This window comes from Notolabrus celidotus, chromosome 2 (genome assembly GCF_009762535.1).
Source record: "Notolabrus celidotus isolate fNotCel1 chromosome 2, fNotCel1.pri, whole genome shotgun sequence".
NCBI lineage: Eukaryota > Metazoa > Chordata > Actinopteri > Labriformes > Labridae > Notolabrus > Notolabrus celidotus.
This window is the reverse complement of record NC_048273.1, coordinates 9176839-9202897: the sequence shown is the minus strand read 5'-3', so window position 1 is coordinate 9202897 and position 26059 is coordinate 9176839. Positions and strand designations below refer to the sequence as shown.

The following is a 26059-nucleotide window of genomic DNA, read 5'->3' as shown; positions in this document are numbered from 1 at the left end:
AGGCAAACAGGCCTCAACAATGTTCACTGGATGGCTGATAAAGCATTTATTCAGCCAGACACCCATAATGACCCTGCTATTTTATTCTGGCTATTCACCATAAGAGTCTGGCCTTGGGTTCTGGGTCTTTGCAGTCATTATACTGTTGTTTTAAGCCGAGATATTCAGACAGATTTGCCGATGGGGACATGAACGAGTGTGACAGAAGCAATTGAAGCAACCCGAAAGAGGTGTGTTTTCTGACGTCATCTAAACGCGACAAACAGTGGGCTATGGGCTGGCGGACGTTGTGTGCATGGTTGTAAACAAACCTGGTTCCTCTGTGATTAAACCATAGACTGTAAAAAATATGGACGTAGTATCCGTGACGTCACCCATCTGTTCCTGAGAGCTGTTTTGAAGCAAATCGACGGCGGCAGCCATATTGGTAATGCGGAACTCAACTAGGCAGAGAGTGACGTAGTGTGAGTCTCTTAGCCAATGGCTGTGTGTTCCCGACCGGGAGTCACGTCAGTCATGTCCTTATTTGGGCAAAACTCATAATCTTAATATCTTCTTAACCGTCACGTTAGAAAAAAATTCACCCCCCGTACAGTGTATGCCATTAGAGAGATTAGCTTTATAGGGCCAAGCCGTTTTTTGAACCAGGCTGTAAACATGTTTATTAATGCTGCAAAGATCGTCTTTTTCCCATTCATATCTATGTGGTTTCCGGTGTTTCTGCAGCCAGCCTCAAGCGGATTTTCGATGTATTGCAGTTTATATCACTTCCGCATTGGCTTCATCGTTTGAGACCGGAGTTTGCCGCTTGGATTAAACAGAGATGAAGTAAGATATTAATTGCTTTTTTTTATTTATAATGCGCACTAACTGTGTATGATCGGGCTGTCCCTGGACATCTCATCAGCATGGCGGTTCGGACTCTGCAGGACCTGGTCTCCGCCGCCGCCTCTCTGCACGCCGACCGGGCAGCTGTGACTTATGACAGCGGGTCGTTGTCCTGGACCCCGGAGTCCCTGCGGTACGGGGAGCTGGTGGATCTGGCTGCGGAGCTGACTGCGGACCTACGGGAGACCTGCTCTGACAATAACGGCATGATTGGGCTGTTCTGTTGCAGTGATCTGTTCATACCTGTGTGGATTCTGGGGTGAGTTCCCTGTCACTTAAGCGCAGCATCACATCAGGGATATAAGGGTGGCTGTGGAGGATGATGACATGTCTCTTTTTGTCTGTCAGGATCCTGCAGACCCCTGCAGCCTACGTCCCCCTGGACCCTGAAAGTCCAGGCCTCCTCTCTGCCAGAGTCATGAACCAATGTGGCCTCAAGTACTGTGCTGTGAAGACTGACATGCTGCAGGTGGAGTATTTGGACTTCATGCAATGAAAAAAACAAAACAACAGACCAGTCTCTTACCCTCAGACCAGGTCTAGACCGTACTCTATGTTCTATTGTTAACACAGACCCAACATCAAGACAGGATAAGATCCAGTCCCATCTTACAGACAGGACTCAGTCTGATCTCATCTTAATCCACCATGAGCAGAGCACTTTGCAGCATTTAGCAAGTTACAGCGGCAAGGACAAACTTCCTTTAACAGGCAGAAACCTCCAGCAGGACCAGACTCATGTTAGACACACATCTGCTGCAACTAATCTGGCTTTTAACTTGGAGTAATTTATTTTATTCCTGTATTTATTCAATGATATTTAATCACATTTTTGGTATTTATTTGATATTATTTTATTGTTTTTATATATTTGAAATTATTTTATCTAATTTTTCATATCCGTATTTTCTTCTCATGTTTATATGATCTCATTTTATTTATATTTCTGTAATTATTTTATTTTCTATATGTATTTTCCCCCATATTTATCTGATCTCGTTTTATATTTATATTTTAGTAATTATTTTGTTTTATTTATTTATTTTTATAACATTTTTTTAAACATTTATCTGATCATATTTATTGATTTTATTTGTTTATTTATTTTTAATATTATATTTATATGTTTTTTTCCTTATATTTATCTGATCTTATATTGTATTGTAATTATTTTATTTTTAAATAATTTTAATAAGTACTATCTCTCTCGTTTTACCCTCATATCATTTTACCTCTCTCTGTTCTTCTGAACTTTAGAGACTGTTTTGTTTTTGCACCAAACCTTTCTCTCTAATGTTTTAGTCTCAGTACTAACATTGATTTCCTCTCCTCCTCTCATGAAGCGGTTCCAGGAGACTCTTTTCAAACACGTCTCTGTGGAAGTCTGTGCTGAGCTGCCTAAGTTTAAAGTTTCAGTGGTGCAACTCAAGATGCAGCCGGACCCTAAGGAGGTATCTGGACTGAAGCAGAGCAGAGATCGGACAGCAGAGGGCGCTGCTGCTGCGCTGAAAGAGGCTGGCCATGCAGACTTGGCGTATGTGCTGCACACGTCTGGAACCACTGGAGTCCCAAAGACTGTGAGGGTACCACACAGGTGTATCCTCCCCAACATCCTGCACCTGAGGTGAGAGCAGACCCTGAAGTGTTTAACGTCCACACGTATTTAAGGACTGATCGTAAAGCAGCTCTGTTGGCTCAGGTCTTTGTTTCAGATGAGTGAAGAGGACGTGGTTTTCCTTGCCTCGCCTTTAACCTTTGACCCCTCTGTGGTGGACTTGTTCCTGGCTTTGTCCTCGGGTGCTCAGCTCCTCATCGTCTCCTCTGTGATGAAGAAGATGCCTCGTCGTCTGGCTCAGCTGCTGTTCACCCGTCAGAAGACGACAGTCCTCCAGGCAGGTGTACTGAAGCTGATCCTGCTCAGAGTGCTGTACGGTTGCTGTGACTCCTCCTCTCTCTGCAGGTCACTCCGACGCTCCTCGTCCGCTTCGGGGAGCAAGTCCTCAGACAGGAAGTGCTGTCGTCCTTCTCCTCGCTGCGGGTGCTCGCTCTGGGAGGAGAGGCCTGCCCCTCTCTGGCTCTGCTGAGGAGCTGGAAGCACGAGGGGAACAAAACCAGGATCTACAACATCTACGGCATTACTGAAGTTTCCTGCTGGGCCTGTGTTTATGAAGTACCTGAGTCTCACCTGCACCCACACAGCCTGTGAGTATTCATGATGATCTATCTACAGTCTCTGGACCTGAGAATAAACAACATGATGTTCTTGTCTTCTAGTGCTTCATCCTCTGTGCCTCTCGGGACTCCTCTGATGGACACGTCGGTCGAGGTCAGAGATGAAGTCGGCCATGTTGTTACAGAGGGAGAAGGACAGGTGTTCATAGGTGAGACAGATCTCATTAACACAGACGTGCATGCACAAACAGAACCCACACTCATCCCTCTGGGGTTTGGTGCAGGTGGGGAGGAGAGGGTGTGTCTCCTGGATGACGAAGACGTTGTTGTTCCCGGGACGAAGAGAGCAACCGGAGACTGGGTGAACGTTAAAGACAAACAGCTGTTCTACCTGGGACGCAGAGACCGGATGATTAAACGCAACGGGAAACGTGTGAACCTGGAAAACCTGCAGCAGGTTAGATGATATTTGCATACTGTAATAACAATTATTTACTTATTTACCTGTGAAGGGATCATAAACAATATTAAACAAACAAACAATAAAACAGACAAAAGTCCACTGCCCCATTTGGCTTTGATCAACCGAAAGTATTCCATTCCGTTCTATTCTTCTTTGATGTGTTCCATTCTATTCTATTCTCCTTTGATGTGTTCCATTCTATTCTATTCTCTTCTGATGTGTTCCATTCTATTCTATTCTCCATTGATGTGTTCCATTCTATTCTATTCTCCATTGATGTGTTCCATTCTATTCTATTCTCCTTTGATGTGTTCCATTCTATTCTATTCTCTTCTGATGTGTTCCATTCTATTCTATTCTCTTCTGATGTGTTCCATTCTATTCTATTCTCCTTTGATGTGTTCCATTCTATTCTATTCTCCTTTGATGTGTTCCATTCCGTTCTATTCTCCTTCTGTGTGTTCCGTACTGTTCTATTCTCCTGTCTGTGGAGTGATTTGATGTGACATGTGTGATCAGGTTGTCCCCGGTGTTGCTTTTTATATCCAGAATTAATCAGTGACCAATCAGAATCAGGTATTTGACACAGATTGTTGATTTAAAAAAAAGATTGGTAATAAATTCCAACAATTGCCGTTATTTTCGGCAATTTAAGTTGTTATGTAGAGCATCAAATACTGAAAATTATATAAAAAATAAAACAATTATAAGAACTGATATGGAATTTAAAAAATGTTGTAAAATATGTCAAATAAAATTTGTTTTTAAAATTAAACAACTCAAATTGAATACACTCAAAAATGAACCTAAAAATTACAATAAAGAAAAATTAAATGCATTTTAATTTAATTAGAAACTAAAAACAAATAATAGCAGACTTGGCATTAAAAATATTTATAAATTATAAAATGCATTCAATTATAAAAGAATGTAGAACTGAGGACAAAACTCCCTGGAATTCAGATTTATCCAACCTATTTAAAGCTCCTGTGAGGAACTTTCTGTTGGTGATACATTTTAGCGCCCCCTGTGGTCAAAATGAAAACTCTGAACATTGTCCGATGTACAATGTAATTTCCGGCAAAAATTCACCATACTTTCTTTTAAAAGTCAGATTTATTACTCTTAGTGGATGTTTTCTTTTCCCAGTGTTGTAATCACCTCGTCTGACACCTACCCCCTCACAGCAGTTACAGGCGTTAAAATTTACAATATTAAAAGTGTCAGTCTTTCTGCTCATGGTCTAGTTTGTTTTTTTAAAGCCAAAAAAGGCTTCACTTTCAATTTGAGTCTGTTACATGTCCAGAAAAAACTCCTCACAGGAGCTTTAAGAGTTTGTGTTTCATGTTTTCTGATGTTCTGACACAGGAGAACTCTCCGTAAGGTTATTTAAGTATCTAAAGAAACAACATCATGTCAGAGTATGTTACATGATTTAAAGCACATCGTTTGTTTTTTGCACTACGTCAACTCATCTTACTCAGTGGTAAGAAAACACCAAAACATTCTCATAGTGAAAGTTAAAAACACAAACAGATATGAAATGTACGCGCAGGAAGCGGGCAGAACGGCAGGACAGGATTTGATTGGTTTCATATTTTGGCTCCCAAAGGCAGGGATTGGTTGGTGTTTTCCCAGGTTTACTCCGGCTGTAGATAGCTGCTTTTTTTCACTCTTTTTTTAAGAACACATTATGTATTGATTGCCATCGGGACATGAAGATCATTTTAACCAGTATAATAAAAAATGTAACTAAATCTGACTACCAACCCCAGCTTTAAGTGAAGGTGAGGTACTCATGTTTGTTCTCCTCCAGCTCATACAGAGTCTTCCTGAAGTGGAGGCGTGTGCCGTGTGTTTGCACAAAGCTTCTCGTCTGCTTGCCTTCGTCGTTGCATCCACATCTGGAGAGCAGACATCAGCGTCTGAGCAGGAACCCGTGGGACAGAGTCACCAGGATCAGACACGCCTCCCATCTCCTGCAGAGCAGACCAGTGACCTGAGTAGGCGGATTCTGGACCGGCTGTCTCTACTGGTCCCATCTCACAGTGTTCCTGACACGCTGGTCCTGGTCCCAGCTTTGAGTCTGACTCATCACGGTGAGAATCACACCCCCAACCTGGTCTCAGCAGATGTGTATCTAACATGAGTCTGGTCCTGCTGGAGGTTTCTGCCTGTTAAAGGAAGTTTGTCCTTGCCACTGTAACTTGCTAAATGCTGCAAAGTGCTCTGCTCATGGTGGATTAAGATGAGATCCGACTGAGTCCAGTCTGTAAGATGGGACTGGATCTTATCCTGTCTTGATGTTGGGTCTTTGTTGAGATAATGTGTCTTTTCTGTCTTTAAATGTGACTTTTCTTGACCCTGTTTTGCTGCAGGTAAAGTAGACCTGGATGCCCTCAAGAAAATGTACCAGAAACAGAGACGAAGTTCAGGTTCTTCATTCAGAGACTTCACCAAACTAAAGCGAAATCTTGAGTCTTTATGGAAGGTAAGTCTGATTCTAAACACATGAATCTTCCTTCCGACTCTCCCTGGTTTAATCTGTCTCCTAAATATCAACAGGAAACTCTCGGCCTGCCTGAAGATGAACCCGTCGAGGAGGACTCAAACTTCCTGCTGAGTGGAGGAGACTCTCTGAAGGCTCTGCTCCTCTGTGAGGACGTCCTCGCCGCTGCAGGAGGAGCCTCACCGGAGCTGCTGGAGGTCATACTTGATGGGAGTTTCTCTGAAGTCCTGCAGCATGTGGAGAGGATGACGGCGACGCTGCCACACAAGAGTGAGACATCACCACTGTCTGATGCGAAGAAACGACCTGCTGGAGCTCCCTCTGCAGCGCCAGCGAAGAGAGGACACACAGAGCGGCGGCAGGAGGAGAGACGAGGGTTCAGAGTGTTGAGACGAGCCGGTGCTGTGATGGAGAGCAAACATCCAGAGACAGATGTGAACTCTGAGGAGGAGGGAGCTCTGGAGCTCAGTCTGAGCTGGTCCTCAGACACGGGCCGGTGTGTGGACGCCTCCCCGGTGCTCCTAGTGACAGACACAAAAACCACCGTGTTCATCGGCTCCCACTCCCACAGGATCCAGGCGTTAGACCTGACCACAGGGAGCCTCCTGTGGGAGCGAGTCCTCGGGGACAGAATTGAAGCCTCGGCTGCTGTGTCTCGTTGCGGAAGCCTCGTGGTCATCGGTCAGTAACGGCTCAAACACAGATTGGAATCATCAGACCGTGCGAGTTACTCGATGTGGTTTCTTATTCTCTGCAGGTTGCTATGACGGCTGCGTGTACTTCCTGTGCGCTGCGTCCGGAGAGACTCGCTGGGTATATAAGACGGGGGACGCTGTGAAGAGCTGTCCTGCTGTGGACCCCGTCACGGGTTCAGTGATGGTGGGATCACATGACGGACACGTTTACGCCCTGAACCCAGAGGTCAGTGTTTGACATGTCAGCATCTAAAGACCTTTAAGTTCAACTACAATCAGGTCTGTCCGTCTTTCTGACTCGGCATTTTCTCAGCACCTGAGCGAGGTGTGAACCACTGCATGACACAGATCAGGCATCGTATTGTTCATCAGATATTCTGAGCTCAACGATCTCATAGGAGAAAAAGTTTTAGAGTTAGAGCAGGTGTGTCCCAAACAGGGGGAGGGGCGCTGTTTGCCTGCAGAGAAAAAAATGACAAAAATGACAAAATTGCCAAAAAATACCAAAAAACACAAAAAATTAAATAAATACAAAAATACCAAAAAAGACTAAATGAACACCAATAAACAAAAAATACAAAAATAGACAAAAAAGACACCCAACATTTTTTAATAAAAAAAGAAAAGAAAAATAATAACAAAAAAAGAGTAAAAATTAAAAACATTAAAACAAATACCAAAAAAACAAAAAAGTCAATAAAATAGATTTTAAAAATACCAAAAAATACAAAAAGGACAAAAATTGCAAAAAATATAAAAAATATTTAAATACAAATTAAAAAACACAAAAAAAATAATAAAATAAGCAAAAAAAAGGCAAAGTTACAAACATTGCACAATAACTTAAACAAACCAATGCTACAGAGATGCAGGTCTGTGCAAAGCAAAAACAAAAACAATGTCCAGTGCATCAGCAGCACAAGTTACCATGTTCCCAGGTGAGACCTGAACCACCTCAATCGTACTGAAGTTTCCTCTACACCACAAATCCTGCTTCATAATATTCCATTGACATTTTACACCATTCATGCAGATTTAACAGACTGTTATCATACACACTGACACAGCTCTGCAACACTCTGTCATTTAAGCATTTGTATCTCTTTTATACTCTTTAAAATTCCTTATTGTAGCTTTTACTTTGACATATTATAGACACTGAAGATAATTTAACTCACACTTCTGTCCTCTTTATATTTTCTATAAAGAGAACTGATTTCTAGAATCAGAGCGGCCTTAATGGGCCCTGATTCTCTCTCCATGGATCCATAAAGTTATCTGTTTCTTCATTAAAGCAGCTGATGTGATGAATGAAGGAGGTGTGTGTGTTTTTTAGGTGGAGCAGTGTATGTGGAGGCGTCACTCTGGAGGTGGAGCTGTGTTCTCCTCCCCGTACCTCCTCTCCTCGCTCAGACGGCTGTACGTGGCGTCACTGGGAGGTCAGCTGCTGTGCCTCAGCGCGGTGAGTAAAAAACAAACTTCAGGTGATAACTCTGTGACATGATCGACCTCTGACTCTCTGCTGTGTGTGTGTGTGTGTGTGTGTGTGTGTGTGTGTGTGTGTGTGTGTGTGTGTGTGTGTGTGTGTGTGTGTGTGTGTGTGTGTGTGTGTGTGTGTGTGTGCTCACAGGACAGCGGGGAGGTGCTGTGGTCGCTCTGCAGAGACGTCCCTTTCTTCTCGTCACCAAACGGCTCCTCGGGTCAGGTTATGATCGGCTCGGTGGACGGGAACATCTGCTGCTTCAGTGAGGAGGGGAAACTGGTGAGTCACACTGAGACTGAAGATTCTGCTTTAAGATCAGTGTTTGTGTTTGAATATGCAACGAGGACTTAGATTTACTCTGCTCTATCTGTGTTTGAGATCACTTAGTAATGCAAACAGACACAACAGATATGTAAACTGAAGCAGAAAAGTAACAAACACAGGGACTTAGTCTTGCTGCAAACTGAAGTTTCTGATTTATTTCAGCCTCCATCTTTTAATTAGTTTGTTTGTTTGAAACTGCAGTTCCTCAAGTATCCACTAGAGGTCCACTAACTTAGCCACCTGCGTGATCTATGCTTAACTCATAGTGCCCTATTACCCCTCTAGAACACAACGCTCCCAACATGCAGGCCTGCTCATCGTACCTTAAGTCTAGAAAAGTAGTATGGGAGGTAGAACCTTCAGTTATCAGGCACCTCTCCTTTGGAATCATCTACCAGTCAGGGTCCAGGAGGCAGACACCCTCTCTACCTTTAAGAGTAGGCTTCAAACTTTCCTTTTTGATAAAGCTTATAGTTAGAGCTGGATCAGGCTTGGACCAGCTCTTAGTTATGCTGCTATAGGCTTAGACTGACACACTGGGATCTTGTCTTTCCCTCTCTCTCCTCTAGCTGCCTGTCTCTGACTTTAACTCTCCCTGTCCCATTAAAGTTACTAACCATAGACCTCTCTGGAGTTTCTGCCTGTTAAAGGAAGTTTGTCCTTGCCCCTGTAACTTGTTAAATGCTGAAAAGTGCCAAAAGCCATTTATCCTCAAAACAGATCACTTGTGAAGAACCAGGCTCTAAAATTTCAGATGTACGATTCCTGGGCTTTTGGAGCAGCCTCTAGTGGACACTAGAGGAACTGCAGTTTTTTGTTTTGTTGTTGTTTATTGTGTCTTATGTTGGACAAATTGAGAAATAATGATCCAACTCTCAAACCAAAAACCTCTATCTCTGGAGGGATCCTTTCTATGACGTTGTAAGACCCTTTATCAGGACCTCTTTCTTGGTATAGTCGCCCTGAAGGTTAACGCTGCAGCCATTACAGCCTGTTTCCCGGCTGCTGGTTGAAACCATCTACTTGAATAAGTCTGCTGTCACCATTGTCGTACTTCCCTTTGTGTCTCCTCTCTCTCTGCAGGTTTGGACGTTTCAAACCGGCGCGCCCGTCTTCTCGTCTCCGTGTGTCACTCCGGATCAGCAGAGCGTCCTCTGTGGGTCACACGACGGCCGTCTGTACTGTCTGAACCAAACAGACGGCTCTTTAGTTTGGACTTTCCAGACCACGGGGAAGGTTTACTCCAGCCCCTGCGTGTTTGACGGCTCTGTGCTGGGTCTGAGGCGGGCGCTGGTGGCTGTGGCCTCCACGGACGGTGCAGTGTGGATCCTGGACGGGCACGATGGACGGATGCTGACTAAGTTCACTCTCCAGGGGGAGCTGTTCTCATCCCCTGTGGTGTGTGGACGGTATCTGGTCCTCGGGTGTCGTAATGACTTTGTGTATTGTTTAAAGCTGTCTCTAAAAGAGGAGAATAAACTGGTTTTATAAGAAACACTGGCGTCTTCATATCTGTGTCGGAGCAGAGCGGCTGAGGGAACAGATTTTAATTACTCCTCTGAAATAATGAGTCTGCAGTCTTTCAGGTCAGACATCAGTATTTAATTTACATTATTCATAACATTTTGTTTCTCTTTAAGAATCTTCTCATGAATACCTCTAAGTGGGACAAAAAAGTGCAAATAATACCAAACATTTTCCTTGTTACATGTAACACTGCGCACACTACACTATTGTGCACGACCAACGTTAGAAACAGAACGACAAAGTGACTCTTTCTGCTCCTCCTGACCTCCGGACGGTTCATACTTACACACATCGTTTAGTGAGAGGCAGGAGGTGAGGACGCTGCAGGGGTCTTTTTTTTATACAGGAAATGTTTGTAAGATCGTATCACACTGACGAGGAAGTGATGGCCTACGAACACGAGTGTGTTACAGGAGGATGTTATGTTACAGCAGGCAGGGGAGTGTGTCTGTTTCCAGAGAAAATCAGATTCATGTCGTCACGGTTAATGTGCAGTTCACCGAGCTCTCCTCTTTCCTCTGCATGTGCATCCTCAACTCGTTTCCTTGTGACCTAGCTCCTCTGTCCTTAAATAACAGTGCAGCTTTGCCTCTTATTGTAACCTTAAACTGTGTTTTGAAAAGCAAAGCCAAATGCAAAGTGCCTTAAATCTGCATTCTCTAATGGCCAGCAGGGGGCGACTCTATTGCAAAGAGGTCTGCAAAAATGTTCATACATCCGGATTCTTTCCCTCGGTAAACATTTCATGGGGTCCCAATCTCAAGAATCAAGCCTCTTCCAGTGCAGCATGATGTTTGTTTTGTAAATCACGGTCTCTTTTTGAGTCCAATAGGCCAAAAAAACAGAGAAATTAAGGCGAGGGCTAGCTGTGTTTGACAAGTTGCAAACACCGCCACCTGAAAAACGTCTTCCTCAGAGTTTGTTGAACTTAGAGACGCACTGAAGAGTCAGCTGCTCGTCCGTTTGGTGAGTACATCCTGTTAACGCCTCAAAATTAGCCTCCCAATTAGCACCACAGCTAATGTAAATGACTGATGCACCTTGCTAGCCGGCGTTAGCCTATAACTTAGCACTTCCACTATAGCATGATGTTCATTTTGTGAATCATGGCTTCATTTAGAGTCACAAAGACCAGAAAGCAGGGGAGCATGTGCTGGATGTCTCTCCTCATGAAATAGAGTAACAAAGGGGAGGTAGAGCGTACAGTCTGACCACTTCTCTTTCTAACACCTTCTACAGACCTTTCTTCACGTTATCTCTCCTTTCTCTCCTCCCTTTCCACATGGTTATGGAGTAACTGGGGGGAGGTAGAGCGTGCAGCCAGCAGGGCAAAGCAGCAGCCCCTTCTCACCTTTACTCTGCTTTAACTCTCCCCTTTCTAAAATCTTACTCTACTGACTTTTCTTTCTCCTTTCTCTTCTCTCTTCGAACAAGAAATGGAGGAACAAGTGGAGACAGAGCGTGCAGCCTAACCCAGCAGGGCAGAGACTTCTCACCCTGGCTCTGCCTTCTCTGTCCTCTTTTGTAAACCTCTGAAGATGGGGGGAGGTAGAGTGTACGGTCTGGCCTGTTCGCGCCCTAGCTCTTCTTTAACTCTCCTCTTTCCGACATCTTTCTCGTCTGTCTTTTTTTTATGTTATCTCTCCTTTCTCTCCCCTCTTCCCCCATGAAACAGGTGGAGACAGAGCGATTATAAGGCTGATTTATATTTCTGCGTCGAATCGACGGCGTAGCCTACGCCGGAGGTCTGCTTAGCTCCTGTGCCTACACAGAGGCCTACACACGTAGCTGACGTGCACCTCCTCCAAAATGTAACTACCCGTAGAATCGACGCGGACCACAAGCCCTGTGATTGGTCCCCTCGGCGGCATTGCATTTATAGCACTTCCGAGATCCCCGCTCATCAGCCGCACATCGGCCGTGTATTTCATCTCCTCCTCTCTATTATTCCCTGTCATCATGTCTGTATGATAAACAGCAACATGTATCAGCTGTAGATTAACATAAAACGCTCTGAATCGCTGTGGAAAGTAAACAGAGATCGTAGCGGGGCCAGAAGCAGGCACCCGGCTATCAGAGAGACCGCACTGCCCTCAAGCGTTTTGGTGGAGAATTGCTGCGCGACACGGACACATCGACGCACAAGTATGTGGTGCTCATGTCCGCGTCAGCCCCTGCTGCGTAGGGGCAACGCAGAAGTATAAATCAGCCTTTACACTACAGAATTGTCTTCATGCATCTCCTCCCTTCCCGTGTGAATATGGAGTAACGGGGGGAGACAGAGCGTACAGCCAGCAGGGCAGAGCTGCAGCCCTAACAGGCTTCTCGCCTTGGCTCTGCTTCACCTCTCCTCTTTCAGACAGCTTACTCTGTCTTTTCTTTATGTTATCTCTCTTTTCTCTCCTCCCTTCCCGTGTGAATATGGAGTAACGGGGGGAGACAGAGCGTGCAGCCAACAGGTCTCTCATCCTGGCTCTGCCTTCTCTTCCTCTTTCATGTATCTCTATACTGATTCTGCTTCTACTGTCATCTCTCTTCTCTTCCTCATTGAAAAGGGGAATAGGGTTAGGTAGAGGGTCCAGTCTAACCCGACTGGGCTGACCTCTGGATTAATCTCATTTAAATAGTTAAAAACTTGGGGGAAATGTGCTTCATTTTTTTAGGCTTAAGGTTGCACTTATGTGCATTGCCTTTACACTGCTTGGCAGTACCTGCACCCAAATTGGACTTGAAGCACTTTGTTACTCGTACTGATCTTGTTTTCTCTTGTCTAGATCTTTGCTTGTGTTGTTCTTGTTCTCGTATGTACGTCGCTTTAGATAAAAGTGTCTGCTAAATGACATTGTAACATTGTAAATGTACATGTATCTGCAGCCGATCCTTTGAACTTTGGGTTGGATTATAAGGATGCAGGAGAAGAGGATGCACACGATGAGGAACAAGAAGCTCCCTCCGTTGATGCCTTATAACACTCGTGGTCTCAGTGATGTGTTTATGTTCTCCCTCCGTCTCAGTCCGGTTACTGTAAAATGGCAAAAATGTACAATCTCCTCTCTGACAGCTTTCACAGTCGTTACGGACACAGTGAGATTTGTTCTGCTCCAAAAATGAGTTTAAAAAAAAGAGAAAGGCTTCTGCTGTATGCGACACACAGGCTCAGAGAGGAGATACAGGACCTTCAAACACACAGAAATAATACCGAGCAGGGCAGAGAGGATGTAACACTTCCACCAGTGGTCCACAGGTGGCGTTATCGTTAACTGGTAGCCCTTTAAACACAGACAGTTATCCCTCAGCTGATTAAACGCCGTCACATGTCAGAGCTGAACCTCTCGGATACACACGTCGCACCTGTTATTGTGGTGAGCGGATGGTTTATTTACAATGAAGGTGTCACAGTTGGCTACAAAATAAAAAAAGTCGGGGTTGGCCAGCCCTGCGTCTGATTGGCTGCTGAGGACTGCGGCGTGTTCCTTCTACCTGCGTCTATACGTGTGTCAGTATGTGCATGCGCAACTTTAGTTTACATATATCTGTGCAGCTGTTCGGAGTATCTGAATGTGAAGCGCACTTTAACATGATAATAATACCAGCCAGTGTGTGTGTGGAGGGTCACGAGGTGATGGAGGGGGCGTTACTTCACAGTCAGGTGAGGGGGGGACAGGTGAGTCTGTGGGCAGTGTGCAGTCTCAGTGCAGGTTGGAGCCGGTGTGAGGAGGAGGAGGAGAAGGAGGAGGAAGAGGGCGGGGGTTATTTGATGATCTGAGGACAGTCGCTCCATGCTTTGGCCTTCCGCTTGGCGAGCGCCAACCAGGCGGGCTCTGTAGACACCTGTGGAGAGTCGGAGGACGGGAAGCGCTTTGACACCTCCTTGACAGCAGGGGGCGACGGTGTAGAGTCTGCAATCTCCACTGAAACAAGAAACACAGGCAGGAATGAGACCGCTGTTTCCGAAACCTCCTTCTATACTAGCAGTACGTACTGATTTGGCCAAAATTCTGTATGTAGTAAGTGAACAAGAGCAAAATCTAAACTATGCTAAAACTCCCCGGATGTCTACTGATTCGGGAAAACTTCACAGTATGCATCGGACCAGTCTGCCTCGGGTATTGTTTCCCACAATGCACAGCGCTTGTTCCGCTTTTTCTTTTTCCTTCTTTCTTGATGGGAGGAAATACGTTTTGGGGTGCTGTGAAGGTTTTTGAATTGCATATAAACCACTTCCTAACTTTTTAAATCATAAATGGATGCTAAAGAAGCAGTTTCTCTATCGGCTTCGCCATTGTTTACTTCCGCTTTCCGAAACCGGAAATCCAGTGATGTCTGACCCAGCATACTGCAACACAGATCCAACAGAACATTCATACCACATACTAAATTCAAACGCAGTATGTAGTAGGCAATACCTACTGCTTACTACATTAGTAAGTACTATGTAGCAGGCCGTTTCGGAAACAGCCACACTCTCTGTTGTTAAAACGCAGCTGTTACAGTGTTACAGAATGTTGTTAAACTAAAGCTGCCTTAGCGCCCCCTACAGGCCTGGAGCTGTTCTGTTGTAATAACAGGATGTGCATCATCTGGGTTTCTGGGTTTTTGACTTCGCCTCATTTATGAATCATTTTATTTAAATCAGATGAATCACTGAACTTTGTTTTTGACGCCTGAGTTCCAACCTCATCATGTAGGTGGATGCTAAGGAGATGGTGGGGCACTTCCTGCAGCATATTTTGGTTTTCATTGCAGAAAGATACTCGATTGTGTTTGTTTTGGACATTTTGTCTCATTCTCAAATTACATCAGTTCTAAATTTCTGTCCTGTTCCTCATTTGTGCCACTGCAGCTCGTTTTCAGTCGTTAGTCACGGTTGTTTTCATCATTTTAACTGCAAGAGGTTTGGGTAAATTTATTATTAATGTCATCATATAATATGTGTACATTTACATATACATGTGCCTATGTGCATCATTATGAATATCAGTATGTTTATATCAGTATGTGTATGTTATGATATGTTTCTCTCATTAGACGAGATGCTATGTTCACCGTTTTTTTTACTATGAGTAATCCGTCAAATTTATGTTTTTTGGGGAATTTTTTTTGTTGTTGTTTGTGTTCTGTTCTGTCTTTTTTTATTATTTTTTTATTTTTTTATTGTAATGTCATTATTTGTGTGTCTTTATTTGAAAAATTAAGACATTTCAAATCCTAAAACAAAAATGTATGACATGATTATAATCAAAATTTTTCATATATTATTTTCCTGGTTTCTAAATCTTTTACACAAAAATGTTTACATGTTTGATAAAGAACATTTTTTTAAATGTGCCTCCTACCAATAAAACGACTACTTCCCAAAACACAATGAGAGTGAGAGACTGATTAAGCTGCAACTAAATTATTATATTATAAATTCTTTAAATTATCAGAAAAATAATTAAAGTTGCATTCAAATTTTCAATTCAATTTAAACTGTATTATTATTTTATATCTATTTTTATTTTTACTTAATATAAATGTATTCTCTATTTCTGCTCTATTATTCTTGGACTACTCTTGCAACCATGTCTGTGTTGCTGCAACAACCAAATGTCCCTCATGGGATCAATAAAGTATTATCTTATCTTGTTTTGTTGTTAATAAACAGTCATTAAATATGAAATTTATTATCTTATATAAGAAGAAATTTTCCCCAAAATCCTGCACATGAAAACCAGAGTTCTCAAAACATTTGTGGCTTAAAAGATGTGTTCATAATCAACAAAGTCTATAAATGCTTAAGCTAAATCAAACGATGCAGCTCAATCTGAGTGTGACATTTATCCTGAATAAACGTTAATATTATTGAGAAATGTTGGAAGCATCAGTGCTGCAGCTGGCTGTATAATCAGGTTTGGAGCTGCAGATAACAAGTATCCCCTGTTTTTATTTATCAGATGATTTTTCAGTCAGAGTAGTCCCTGTGGCACTTTAGTTTCATAAATACATAACTTGAGATAATCTCTGGTGTTTATTTTTAGTTAATAATCCTCAGCCTGCAGGTTCTCACCGGTGACCGAGCTTGGTAACGTGTTGGCTTTCTTCAGTTGCTCTCTGCGCTCGAATCGTCCCAGCAGGCTGTCGGGTCTCTTCGGCTCCTCTGGTGTCTGAGGTTTGGAGGATGGGCTGGTGCTGCCGCTGCCTCTGCTCTCTGTGGGGCTCACCAGAGTGACCTGCAGAGGAGAGGTGATGAATCAGAGGAGAGGGAAGAATCAGAAGCGAGGGGATGAATCAGAGGAGACGTGATGAATCAGAAGAGGAGACTTCATCAATAAGAGCGTGTGAAAACAGAATCTGGGGCACGTACGCTGTCTCGAGCATGTTTCTCAGCCAGCTTGGCCTCTCTTAGGCTGCGACGGTCCTCCCGGCTCTGCTGCTGCTCCCTGAAACCTTTCTGTTTCTGCAGAGCCAGCGTGATCCACAACGGCCCTGCCTCCTTCTCCTGGACCTTCGCACTGTCCAGAGAGTGTCGGCTTTGCAGGGACGGTTTCTCTGCAGGGGGACACATGCATATTAAAGAAAACAGTGACACACCTGATATTCAGTCAGGTGCAGAAGCCTTTATTCTGTTTGCTCCCTACCTGAGGGGCAAGCATCGGGTATACCTGCAGAACCTCTCTCCTCATTTACATCAGGCAGAAGTGGGCAGATTATCACAATACATGCAACAAAAACTTTTAAGTTAGTTTGTATTTTTGTCTTTAAAGGCATTTCTTTTAAAATAGTCCCACTCACATACTGACGCCTCTTCATGACCTACATAGAAAATCAGCAATAAGCCTGGTTATTTCTTTATCAACACTGGATTTTAAAGCCTGTTTGGTTTTTATTTTCAGCTGTTGTGGAAGCAAATGGATGGCTATAAATCTTCTTTTTAACACTACTTTTCTTTGTTCAAGATAACTTTGTAGGATGAGGTCATGTATTGATTTGTAGCTATGTTAAGTTGTTAACTGTAAAGCAACAACAACAAAACTCTGATTTATTACCGTTAGTTAGCTTACAAAAGATGAGCAGACGTAGTCTACCGGTTCTGGTTCAAATTGTGACCCTGCTAACTGGCGACTTTACACTTCTCTGGTTGACACACTTCAGGAAATTGGACATGTAGCTTTCCTTGTGAATGACCGTTTTTTTAAAATATTAAAATATACTTTAAAGTCTTGTTTGGTCCAAACTGCTCCGTACTCAACATCTGATGTAACTGCGACAACAACTGACACCTTCCGTTGAAAATCGCCATTTAAAATGGTCGCTAATTTAACCGAAACACCAGTTTAACGTTACCAGTCACAGCCCCGGTGTCATGATGTGAGCTTCTGTGTCCAAACAATCGTCCTAATAACCTAAATATGCACACAGTTTAACTCTTTAGTCCTCAAAGAGCAGTGAAGCATCCACACGCTAGCATGAACATTAAATCCTGTTCATAGATGTTTAGCTCTTTTAGCTAGCTAACTGGTTGTAGAATTTCTCCATCTGAAACTTCAACAGAAAACGTCTGTTTGATAATCCTGCATAAAACATTATGTCAAAGGAAAATTATCTAACGTGTGACTCGATGACATCTACAACCAGACAGCGATTCTGACTGGCTAACATCGTTAATATTGTGTTTTTTAGCTTCTTAATCTTAACTTGTGGAGCGTTATGTCCAAACTAATCAAAACATTGTCGCAGATATAATGTTTGAATTCAATTTGGCCAATCAGTGACAAGCCTTTTTCTCTCAATGGCTACTATTCCAACCCATAGACTGTGAATAAAAATGGACAGCGTTGCTCCGCCTCTTCCCATTGTACAGTTCTGAAGCCAAAAAATCCCGCTCCTGGGCGCAGCCATTGTGCAGCCAGAGCCAGTGAAGCCTTTGTAATAAGCTCCGCCCTACAGCGTAACGTCACAAGACGCTGTGTGCCCTTTGAAGTTTCGTTCTACGGCGGCTGTGAATCAAAGCAAACTCGGAAGTAAAACCCTGTTTTTTAAACTCTAATAACTAACGAAAAAGAAACTTCAGGAAAAAGAGGCCTTGAACACAAAACAGTCAAATACTAACTACATATCACCACAGCATACGGATGTGAGAAACATTCGTACGACGTGTATTTATTTTTTAAAGTTTGACGGATTTTTTTACCTATACTGCAGCCAGCCACCAGGGGGCAGACACACGGCTGAAAACTTCACCACCAGGGCCGTATCCGGCACGCTAGTTCCAACCTGATCCACTCTGGCGCCAATAACCCCGAAGGCTCTGTTCACCACAATAAACTCCATCCTCAAACCACCCGACAACATCTCCTCATCATTCACTGCTGAAAAATGTCAGTCTTTCCTTCTCTACTTCCAAACAAAAACTGCTTTGACGGGAACGACAACATACGGTACGTTAATATCGGAAACGAAAAATCTAACGTGGAGAACGTGTGGCCGACACATCACAGCTGGTCAAACTCTCTGCTTCTCCTCATCCTTCAAACTATCCCATCTTTAAAAACAGGACTTAACATCGCCTCAGAGCTAGGTGCAGAATTTGAGATTTAACTTTTGCTTACATTGAAGCAACCGAAACATTAGTAGAGTGTAAACTCCGTCCTAAATTAGAAATCACGTTGAAACCAGGCTGCATTTACTCTCTGGATCAAAGCAGGACTGACCTTTCCTGATGAGCTCCGTCTTTCTGTCAGTCTTCTCTCTCCAGGGGATGTTGATGGAGGGGAAGAAAGATCTCTTCTCCTTTGGCTCCTCCTCCCCTTGAATCTGGACCGGGCTGCTCCGGCGTGGCGGGGTCATCACCAAAGCTTCCTCGCCCCTTGTATGCTCCTGGCTGGACGTCTCTGCCGCCCCCGTCCTCTGGACCGAGACGTCACTGGGAGGCACGGGGGACGCTTTGGGTAGTGGTGACTGAGGCGGGGTAGGGACTGGTTTGGGCGACGTGGTCGGTCTGCGGTAGATCGGAGGTTTTGAAGTAACTTTCTCAGATTCGCTCTGCGTGGTGGGGCTGGTCGACTTACCGGGTTTACCTCGAGGGACGGCAGGCGAGGCGGATGCTTGTGAGTACTTGCCGGCTGCGCCTTCTGGATGCGGCGAGGTGGGACTTGATTTATCAGAAAAGACAGGGGAAGCATCGGAGTCCGGCTCGATGGGGGTAAGAGGTGAAGGGACGCCGTCAAAGCTGTCCCCGGCACTGTAGCGTTTCTTTCGTTTCTCGGTGGACTGCTCACTGTGGAAGCGGAGGGAGAAGTTCGTCCTCCGCAGCTTTATGCCAAATGGCGAAGGCTTGTCCTCGCCATCCTGGCCTCCATCCTCTCCCTCTGCTCTGCCCTCGTACGCCTCCGTCTCACTCTTCGCCCTGCTCTTCAGCTCTAATCCATCAGGTCTGCCTCCAGGACTCGGGACCAGGAAGGAAGGAAGGTCTTTGGCGAACATACATTCCTCTGAGCCTCTCTCCACGATCCGGACGGTTTTACTCGTCCTGCTCTGAGGCCGACTCGCTGGAGGAGTTGGAGAGGTTTCAGGCAGAGCTGGTTCCTCAGGTGTTTCCTCTGCAGCAAACACCTCAGAGTTTCTGTTTGAATCTCCAAACTTCTTCTTCGCAGGCGTGATGGAGAACTTGGCGCTGGCGGACATGGTCTTTCTGAGGTTGCTGTGCGAGATTGCGGGTTGTTCTTCGGGGCTTGGTTGGTTTGGGGTCTTGCTTGACTCGGGGTACTCGTCATACTTCCCATCCTCGACACCCTTGAATATCTTGGACCTGATGCTGGCCCACTCTGCGAGGACGGCGGCCCCCGATTGATCTGTAGACAGCGAGGACTCATTGAGGGATTTGGTTTTTCCAGACTTGCGGTCCGGTGAGGTCTTGCTCTTGGTTGGCGGAGTTCCCTGGGCCTTCCGGTCCTCTCCCAGACCCAGCAGAGACTTGCAGGCCGTGTCTTTAATCTGGTCTAAATTGACAGCCGTCCCACAGAGCTGTGCGCCCGTGACGAGGATGGCGGTGTGAGGGATGTACGGAGACGTTGGCAGGTTAGGAGATTCGGCTCCTTCAGAGGAAGAGGAGGCCCTGCTGCTCTCTCGTGGTTCTGCTGCAGCACCGCCCTGCTGGCTGGAGGCCGGCGTCACAGGCGTCAGGTTCACCTTCTGGAATAAAATCTGTTTCTCTCCAGAGGAAACTTTAAAGGAGAAAGGCCTCTGCCTCTCCTCCATCTCCCTCCATCGCAGCTCCTCCGCCCTCCTCTTCCTCTCCTGTGGATCAGAGCCACCGTCAGCCTCCTCTGACAGCCTCCTCTGCTCTTCCTCCTCCTTCCTAATCCTCTCCTCTGCTTCCTGCTTTTTCTTTTCTTCAATCTCGTGCAACCTCTGCTTCTCAGCCTCCTCCTTCTTTCTTCTTTCCTCCTCTTCTGCTCTTTTCCTCCTCTTTTCCAGCTGCCTCTTCACTTCTTCCTCCTCCTCTTTCCTCCTCTGCTCCTCTTGGCGTCTCATCTCCTCTTCTTCACGCTTTCTGATCTCCAGCTCCTCTCTCGCCCTCCTTTCTTCCTCCTCATGTCGCCTCCTCTCCTCTTCTTCCCTCCTCCTCCTCTCAGCCTCCTCTCTCACCCTTCGTTCTTCCTCCTCCTGCTGTTTACGACACCTCTCCTCCTCCAGTTCCCGCAGCCTCAGCTCCTCTGCGGCCCTCTTCCTCCTCTCCTCTTCCTCACGTTTGATCCTCTGTTCCTCCTGCTCCCTCTTCCTCCTCGTCTCCTGTCTCTCCTCATCGTTCAGCCTCTGTTTCTTAAAGCCGTCTAAGGACTCGACAGATGCTCTGCGCCGCTCCTCTGAGGAGGCGCCTGCAGCCTCGAGGTCCTCCTGCAGCACACCAGGAATAGAAACCTCCTGGAGGTCCTGCAGACGAGAACATGAGAAGTTTAATTCCACAAAGTAAATCTATAACAGTCTCACAGTGTGACTTTACCTGCAGCTCACCTGTGTGAAGCGTCTGTGTTTGCGGGACACCCTCTGGTTTTTGGGTTTGACGGACAGTTTGTGTTTGGCTGCAGTGTTGTCCAGGCGAGGGACGGACTGAGGAACAGAGTCCAGGTTGATGGACTCGATGGTTCCGGTCGGTGGAAGAACTCGTTTGGACCTCGGAGACTTCACAGGTGTGCTGTGTGGTTCCACTTGATGCGCCCCTTGGACCTGCTGAGGACACGTTTACAATATTTACTAAAAACTGAAACACATCTGATCTCTGAGAACTCATTGCTCCAGTATCCATCTGATGCTTCAAATCCCAGCTATTTATTTTGACCTGACCTACAGCATTTTTGAATTTCACATTTTCACGCTCAAATATTCAAACCGGATGAGAATGATTTTTGAAATCCACTTTATCTCATTCAGGATCAGGTAATCCAGTTTACTTTTTATCCTGGTTTTAAAAGAAGAACTGTATTCTATCAACCTGATCCAGCTACTACGAATGTTTTTGTTTTTCATGAGCACCAAATACATTTTTTTTTTTTTTAAGTTATATTTTTTAGCCTTTATTTTATAGGACAGCTGAAGAGAGACAGGAAATGTGGGGAGTAAGGAGCGGGGGAAGACATGCAGGAGATGGTTGACTGGCCGGGAATTGAACCGGCGACCCCTGCGACGAGGACTGTAGCCTCTGTATGTGGGGCGCTTGGACCGCTAGGCCACCAGCGCCCCATATACATCTCTTAAAATGCAAAAATAAATTAAAATTAACGCCAAATATAAATGCAAAAAAAACACAACAAAAATATATCACGAGATGCAAAAAAAAAGTTTTACAAAATTGAAAAAATATTTTAATGTTTTGTGAAATATTTTGTTGCTTTACCTTAATTTTTTTTAATTTCCTAATTTTTTTTAAAAAGGTTTTGGGAAAAATTTTAGCATTGTTTTTTATGTTTTTTTTTTAAGTGTCTTTGTTCAGTTAAACGTTTTCTGGCTTATCATAAAATGTTTTTTTGTAATTTCTTGAATTACATGAAATACTTCATAATTTTATTATTGATTTTTAAGCGTTTCATTTAATATTTTTGTGTGAGTGAAATGCTTTTTCGCTTATCATCTTTTTTTTTTCTTTTCATGAAATATTTTTACATCTAATGATATGGTTTGTCTTCATTAAAAATTGTTGACCTTCAGGGCCGCTGAAAAATACAGAACCTGACTAAATCCACATAACTAACGCTCTAAAGGGACCTTGTAGTACATAATGTGTCCACACGGGGCTCCAGAATCCACACACACATAAAGATCCTGACTGTTGCTTTAAATCAAATATTTCCTGGTAGATGTTGTTTGTAGAAATATTTTAAGGAGACATATCCTTTTTTATACAACCCTAATGTCTGTTCTGCTCAGTCAGTGTGGTGATTAAGCATTTGAGCATAAAATAAGAAAATAAATATACTAGTAGTTTCTGTAATCCAGCCTGAATCCAACCCTCTGCTGGGATCATGATTATCCTGACCTTGGATCAAAGTTATCTCAATCCTACTCAAAAGTTTCAAACAGCACTGGAGAACAGGATTAGATTACCTGATTTAATCAGATTCCATGACCCTTGGTATCTTTTTATCAACCAGTTTTAAAGGTGTGATCCAATGTGTCAGCTTTAATCTAATCAGATGACTTCGATTAGGTCTAACATGTGTGTTGTATATATTCAGCAGTTCTTCCTCAGATCTGTAAACAGACTAACCTTTGGCTCTGCGTGTGCCGGCTCAGTCTCCACCTGTGCCAAAACCCTCAGAGGACTCTGGGGAACCTCCTCCTCGTCTGAACTCCCCTCATCTCCTTCACTTTTCCTCAGAGAAGGAGGCCTCTGACCGAACTTTATACCCTGTGCAATCTGCCTCTGAGTGATCAACAGAGAAAGAGAAACACGATGAACACAGACAGAAGGATAAGAAATCAGAGAGCGAGTGCAAGTCACTTTAAAGCTCACCTGCAGATTCCTGACTTTGTCCGAGACGTTTTCCTGTGACATGCTGTGATCCAGACCGGGCTCGGTCTCCGGCTCCTCTGGAATGAAGATGCTGTCGTGGGAGAGAGCTCGGGATCCGATGGGATTCAACTCCCTGCAGAAACAGAAGAGGAGGTCGAAGAGAAGGGAGAGGGAGGAGAGTCTTCAGCGCTGCACCGTGTCATTACTGTAAGTCGTTCATTCATTTATCACGAGCCGGCTGCAGCGTCGCTCCGTAAATCATTTTACACAAAGAAATGAATGACCTCTTTACACACCAGCAGTTCCAGCGCTTCAATTAAAGGCGTGTGAGCTTTTTATAAGCTGAATTTAAAGCTCATGCTCAACCGTCTCTCTACAGAGTGTATAACCACAGCTTTTATGAGCATTTATCAGACTCCCACTTTCATTTTCTTCAAGGAAGCCGTCTGATAAGAAGATATGTCGATCCTTATGTCTACATTTATGACTTGTAGCATTGATAAGACCTCTTCTTACAGCTTTTATCAGCCATAGAAGACCAAAGGGAAAGCTCAGTGTCTTGATGTATACTCAAACTGAAACTTGTCCCTAAGGGGCACCATTTGTAAAGTTGTGCACACTGAAAATAACAGCAACAATTTTACACATTAGCTCCAAAACGTCATAGAAACCTCAAAGTCAACATGAGTCTGGTTCTGCCTGAGGTTTCTGCCTGTTAAAAGGAAGTTTTTCCTCACCACTGTAACTAGCTAAATATTGCGATGTGCAATGCTCATGATGGATTAAGGTGGGGTCAGAGTCTTACCCTGTCCTGAAGTTGGGTCTCTGTTCATAATTTGACATAGAGTGGTCTAGACCTCCTATGTTTGTAAAAGCGTCCTGAGATAACATTTGTTGTGATTTGGTGCTATACAAATAAAGATTGATTGAGATTGATTATTTATGATCTTCTTCACATTAAATTGTGTTTTGACAAATATATTTAAGTTATAATCACTGTGAAATCCAAATGCTAAATCTAAATCTAAATGTTAAATGTTAAATCTAAGGGTAACTAACCGGACTGCCCGCCATATAAATGTTGGAAGATCAGATTTTGAGGCCACTAAGAAATTTCACAAAGCTCAGAGACAGTACTGACCCAGTCTATGGTACGGACAAGCTAAGTTGCTATTGCTAAGTCTGGATCACTTTATGAAGCTTTTATTTTGGTATTTCTGCTGGGCGTGTGAATTTGAATATTAGCTCAATATTTAGAATCGAACATTAAGATTTAACATTTACTTGTTAACATTTAGATTGAATAACCAACATCAAGATTCAACATTTATATTCAATATTTATATTTTACATTTATATTTAACATTTAACATTTATATTTAACATTTAGATTTTACATTTAACAATTATATTTAACATTTAACATTATTTTTAACATTTATATTTAACATTCAGATTTTTGTCTAACATTTAGATTCAAGATTGAGATCTAGATTTTACATTTAGAAATTAAATGTAAGATTTAAATTCAACATTTAACATTTATATTTAACATTAAGATTTATATTTAACATTTAGATTCAGAATTTAACAATTAGATTATACATTTAATATTCATATTTAACATTTAGATTTAACATTTAACATTTAGATTTAACATTATATTTAACATTTAGTTTTATGTTTAACATTTAGATTTAACATTTAGATTTTAAATTTAACATTTAGATTCAACATTTAACATTTAGATTTTAAATTTAACATTTAGATTCAACATTTAACATTTAGATTCAACATTTATATCTAACATTGAGATTTATATTTAACATTTATATTTAACATGTATATTTATATTTAGCATTTAGATTTAACAGTGGTTGTAACTTAAATATATTTATAATATATACAAAATTAAAAGTGAAGAAGATCACAAATATTTCTCTAAATGTCATAAAAAAGTGACTTTTATAAATTCAGATTATGTTTTTATGATGTTTTGGAGCTAAATGTGTCTTACTCTTACGTCCTTACCTCAGATTCTGATTGGACTCCTCATCGTCAGATACGACTCCGTTGCACACTTCTCCGGTAGAAAAGCTTGCCTTCAGCTCTGCTCCATCAAACTTGGCCTCCCTCTTCTTCTTCTTCCCAAAGAGTCGTCTGAAGGGCTGGAATTTGCCCTGTCGCCTTCTCTCTGCCGGCCAAAAGAAAACAAATGACAACCACGGGGACGAGCAATCAGATCATCAATCCTCATATCTCACACCTCAGGCTGGATCACGAGCAGGACGGTGCAGATGGGCGTGTTTTTGGTGTGGATGATGAAATGCCAGTGATTGAATTAAAAGAAGATAAATGAAGAAAAGCAGATGGAGTGAGGAGAAAACCTTGGCTCTTTGGGTTTAGTCTCTTTACTCACAGGAAGTGGGGAGATAAACAACACGCATAAAAAAGGAAACACCCACGGACACAGCGTCTTCAGAGACGCTGTGAAAGAATCCCTGGGTTATTAGCTTAAAGCAGGAAAAAACAGATCCATGATTGGTCCCCAGAGAGAGAGAGAGAGGAGAGGAGGGACAAAACCACAATGACATCCGGCCTGTGCACATGGCTCCAAGAGCTAAAGAGGAAGGCCTTCTGTTTTAGATCCAAGACGACCAGAAGGTAAAAGTCAGCGGCTTCGGCCTGCAGCAGGTAACGGGCTGTAATGTCTGCAGAGTAAACCATGCACTGAATCAAAGAGTGCCCCCTAAAGGTTCTTGTTTTTGTCCCTGACAGGCTCATGTTGGTATCCTTAAGCCTGGTTTGTTGACATATTTACCGATTCATCGTGCAGCAGACTGGTGCCCTCAGAGCTTTAACGCTAAGAACGGCAACTGATTCAGAAATTGGAATTTATGCACCCCACATTTTGACACATTAAGAAATATGAAGGAGAGCATTTGCAGAACATATAAGTGAAATGTGCCATGGTGTTGTTATTTTCTATCATTGCTGCAGCGTGAAG

General features: G+C 43.4%; 2 protein-coding genes across 2 annotated transcripts in view; one reads left to right on the top strand and one right to left on the bottom strand.

The window, feature by feature from the left end:
* Positions 1-734: 734 nt before the first annotated feature.
* Positions 735-10031, top strand: aasdh (aminoadipate-semialdehyde dehydrogenase). The gene is made up of 15 exons (XM_034704767.1): positions 735-828; positions 908-1147; positions 1237-1357; positions 2232-2512; positions 2588-2780; positions 2849-3090; positions 3163-3269; positions 3345-3517; positions 5340-5622; positions 5902-6014; positions 6089-6713; positions 6790-6953; positions 8064-8189; positions 8358-8489; positions 9618-10031. The coding sequence occupies exons 1-15, from the start codon at positions 824-826 to the stop codon at positions 10023-10025; spliced, it is 3213 nt and encodes a 1070-aa protein (XP_034560658.1). The 5' UTR covers positions 735-823; the 3' UTR covers positions 10026-10031.
* A 90-nt stretch (positions 10032-10121) lies between these two features.
* cracd (capping protein inhibiting regulator of actin dynamics) overlaps positions 10122-26059 on the bottom strand; it is a 30599-nt gene continuing 14661 nt past the window's right edge. The window contains exons 2-9 of the mRNA XM_034709875.1: positions 25084-25246; positions 23053-23185; positions 22807-22962; positions 21057-21272; positions 18755-20975; positions 16408-16592; positions 16111-16273; positions 10122-13972 (exon numbers count right to left, since the gene is read on the bottom strand). Of these exons, the coding sequence (XP_034565766.1) occupies positions 13812-13972; positions 16111-16273; positions 16408-16592; positions 18755-20975; positions 21057-21272; positions 22807-22962; positions 23053-23094 (3144 nt within the window). The 5' untranslated portion in view covers positions 23095-23185; positions 25084-25246 and the 3' untranslated portion in view covers positions 10122-13811. The remainder of the gene's footprint in view (positions 13973-16110; positions 16274-16407; positions 16593-18754; positions 20976-21056; positions 21273-22806; positions 22963-23052; positions 23186-25083; positions 25247-26059) is intronic.

Excerpts from the sequence above, each read along its gene's own strand:
- aasdh (XM_034704767.1), top strand. Across the intron at positions 5,623-5,901 it reads TTTGAGTCTGACTCATCACG|GTAAAGTAGACCTGGATGCC; the intron begins GTGAGAATCACA and ends GTTTTGCTGCAG. Across the intron at positions 6,015-6,088 it reads ATCTTGAGTCTTTATGGAAG|GAAACTCTCGGCCTGCCTGA; the intron begins GTAAGTCTGATT and ends AAATATCAACAG.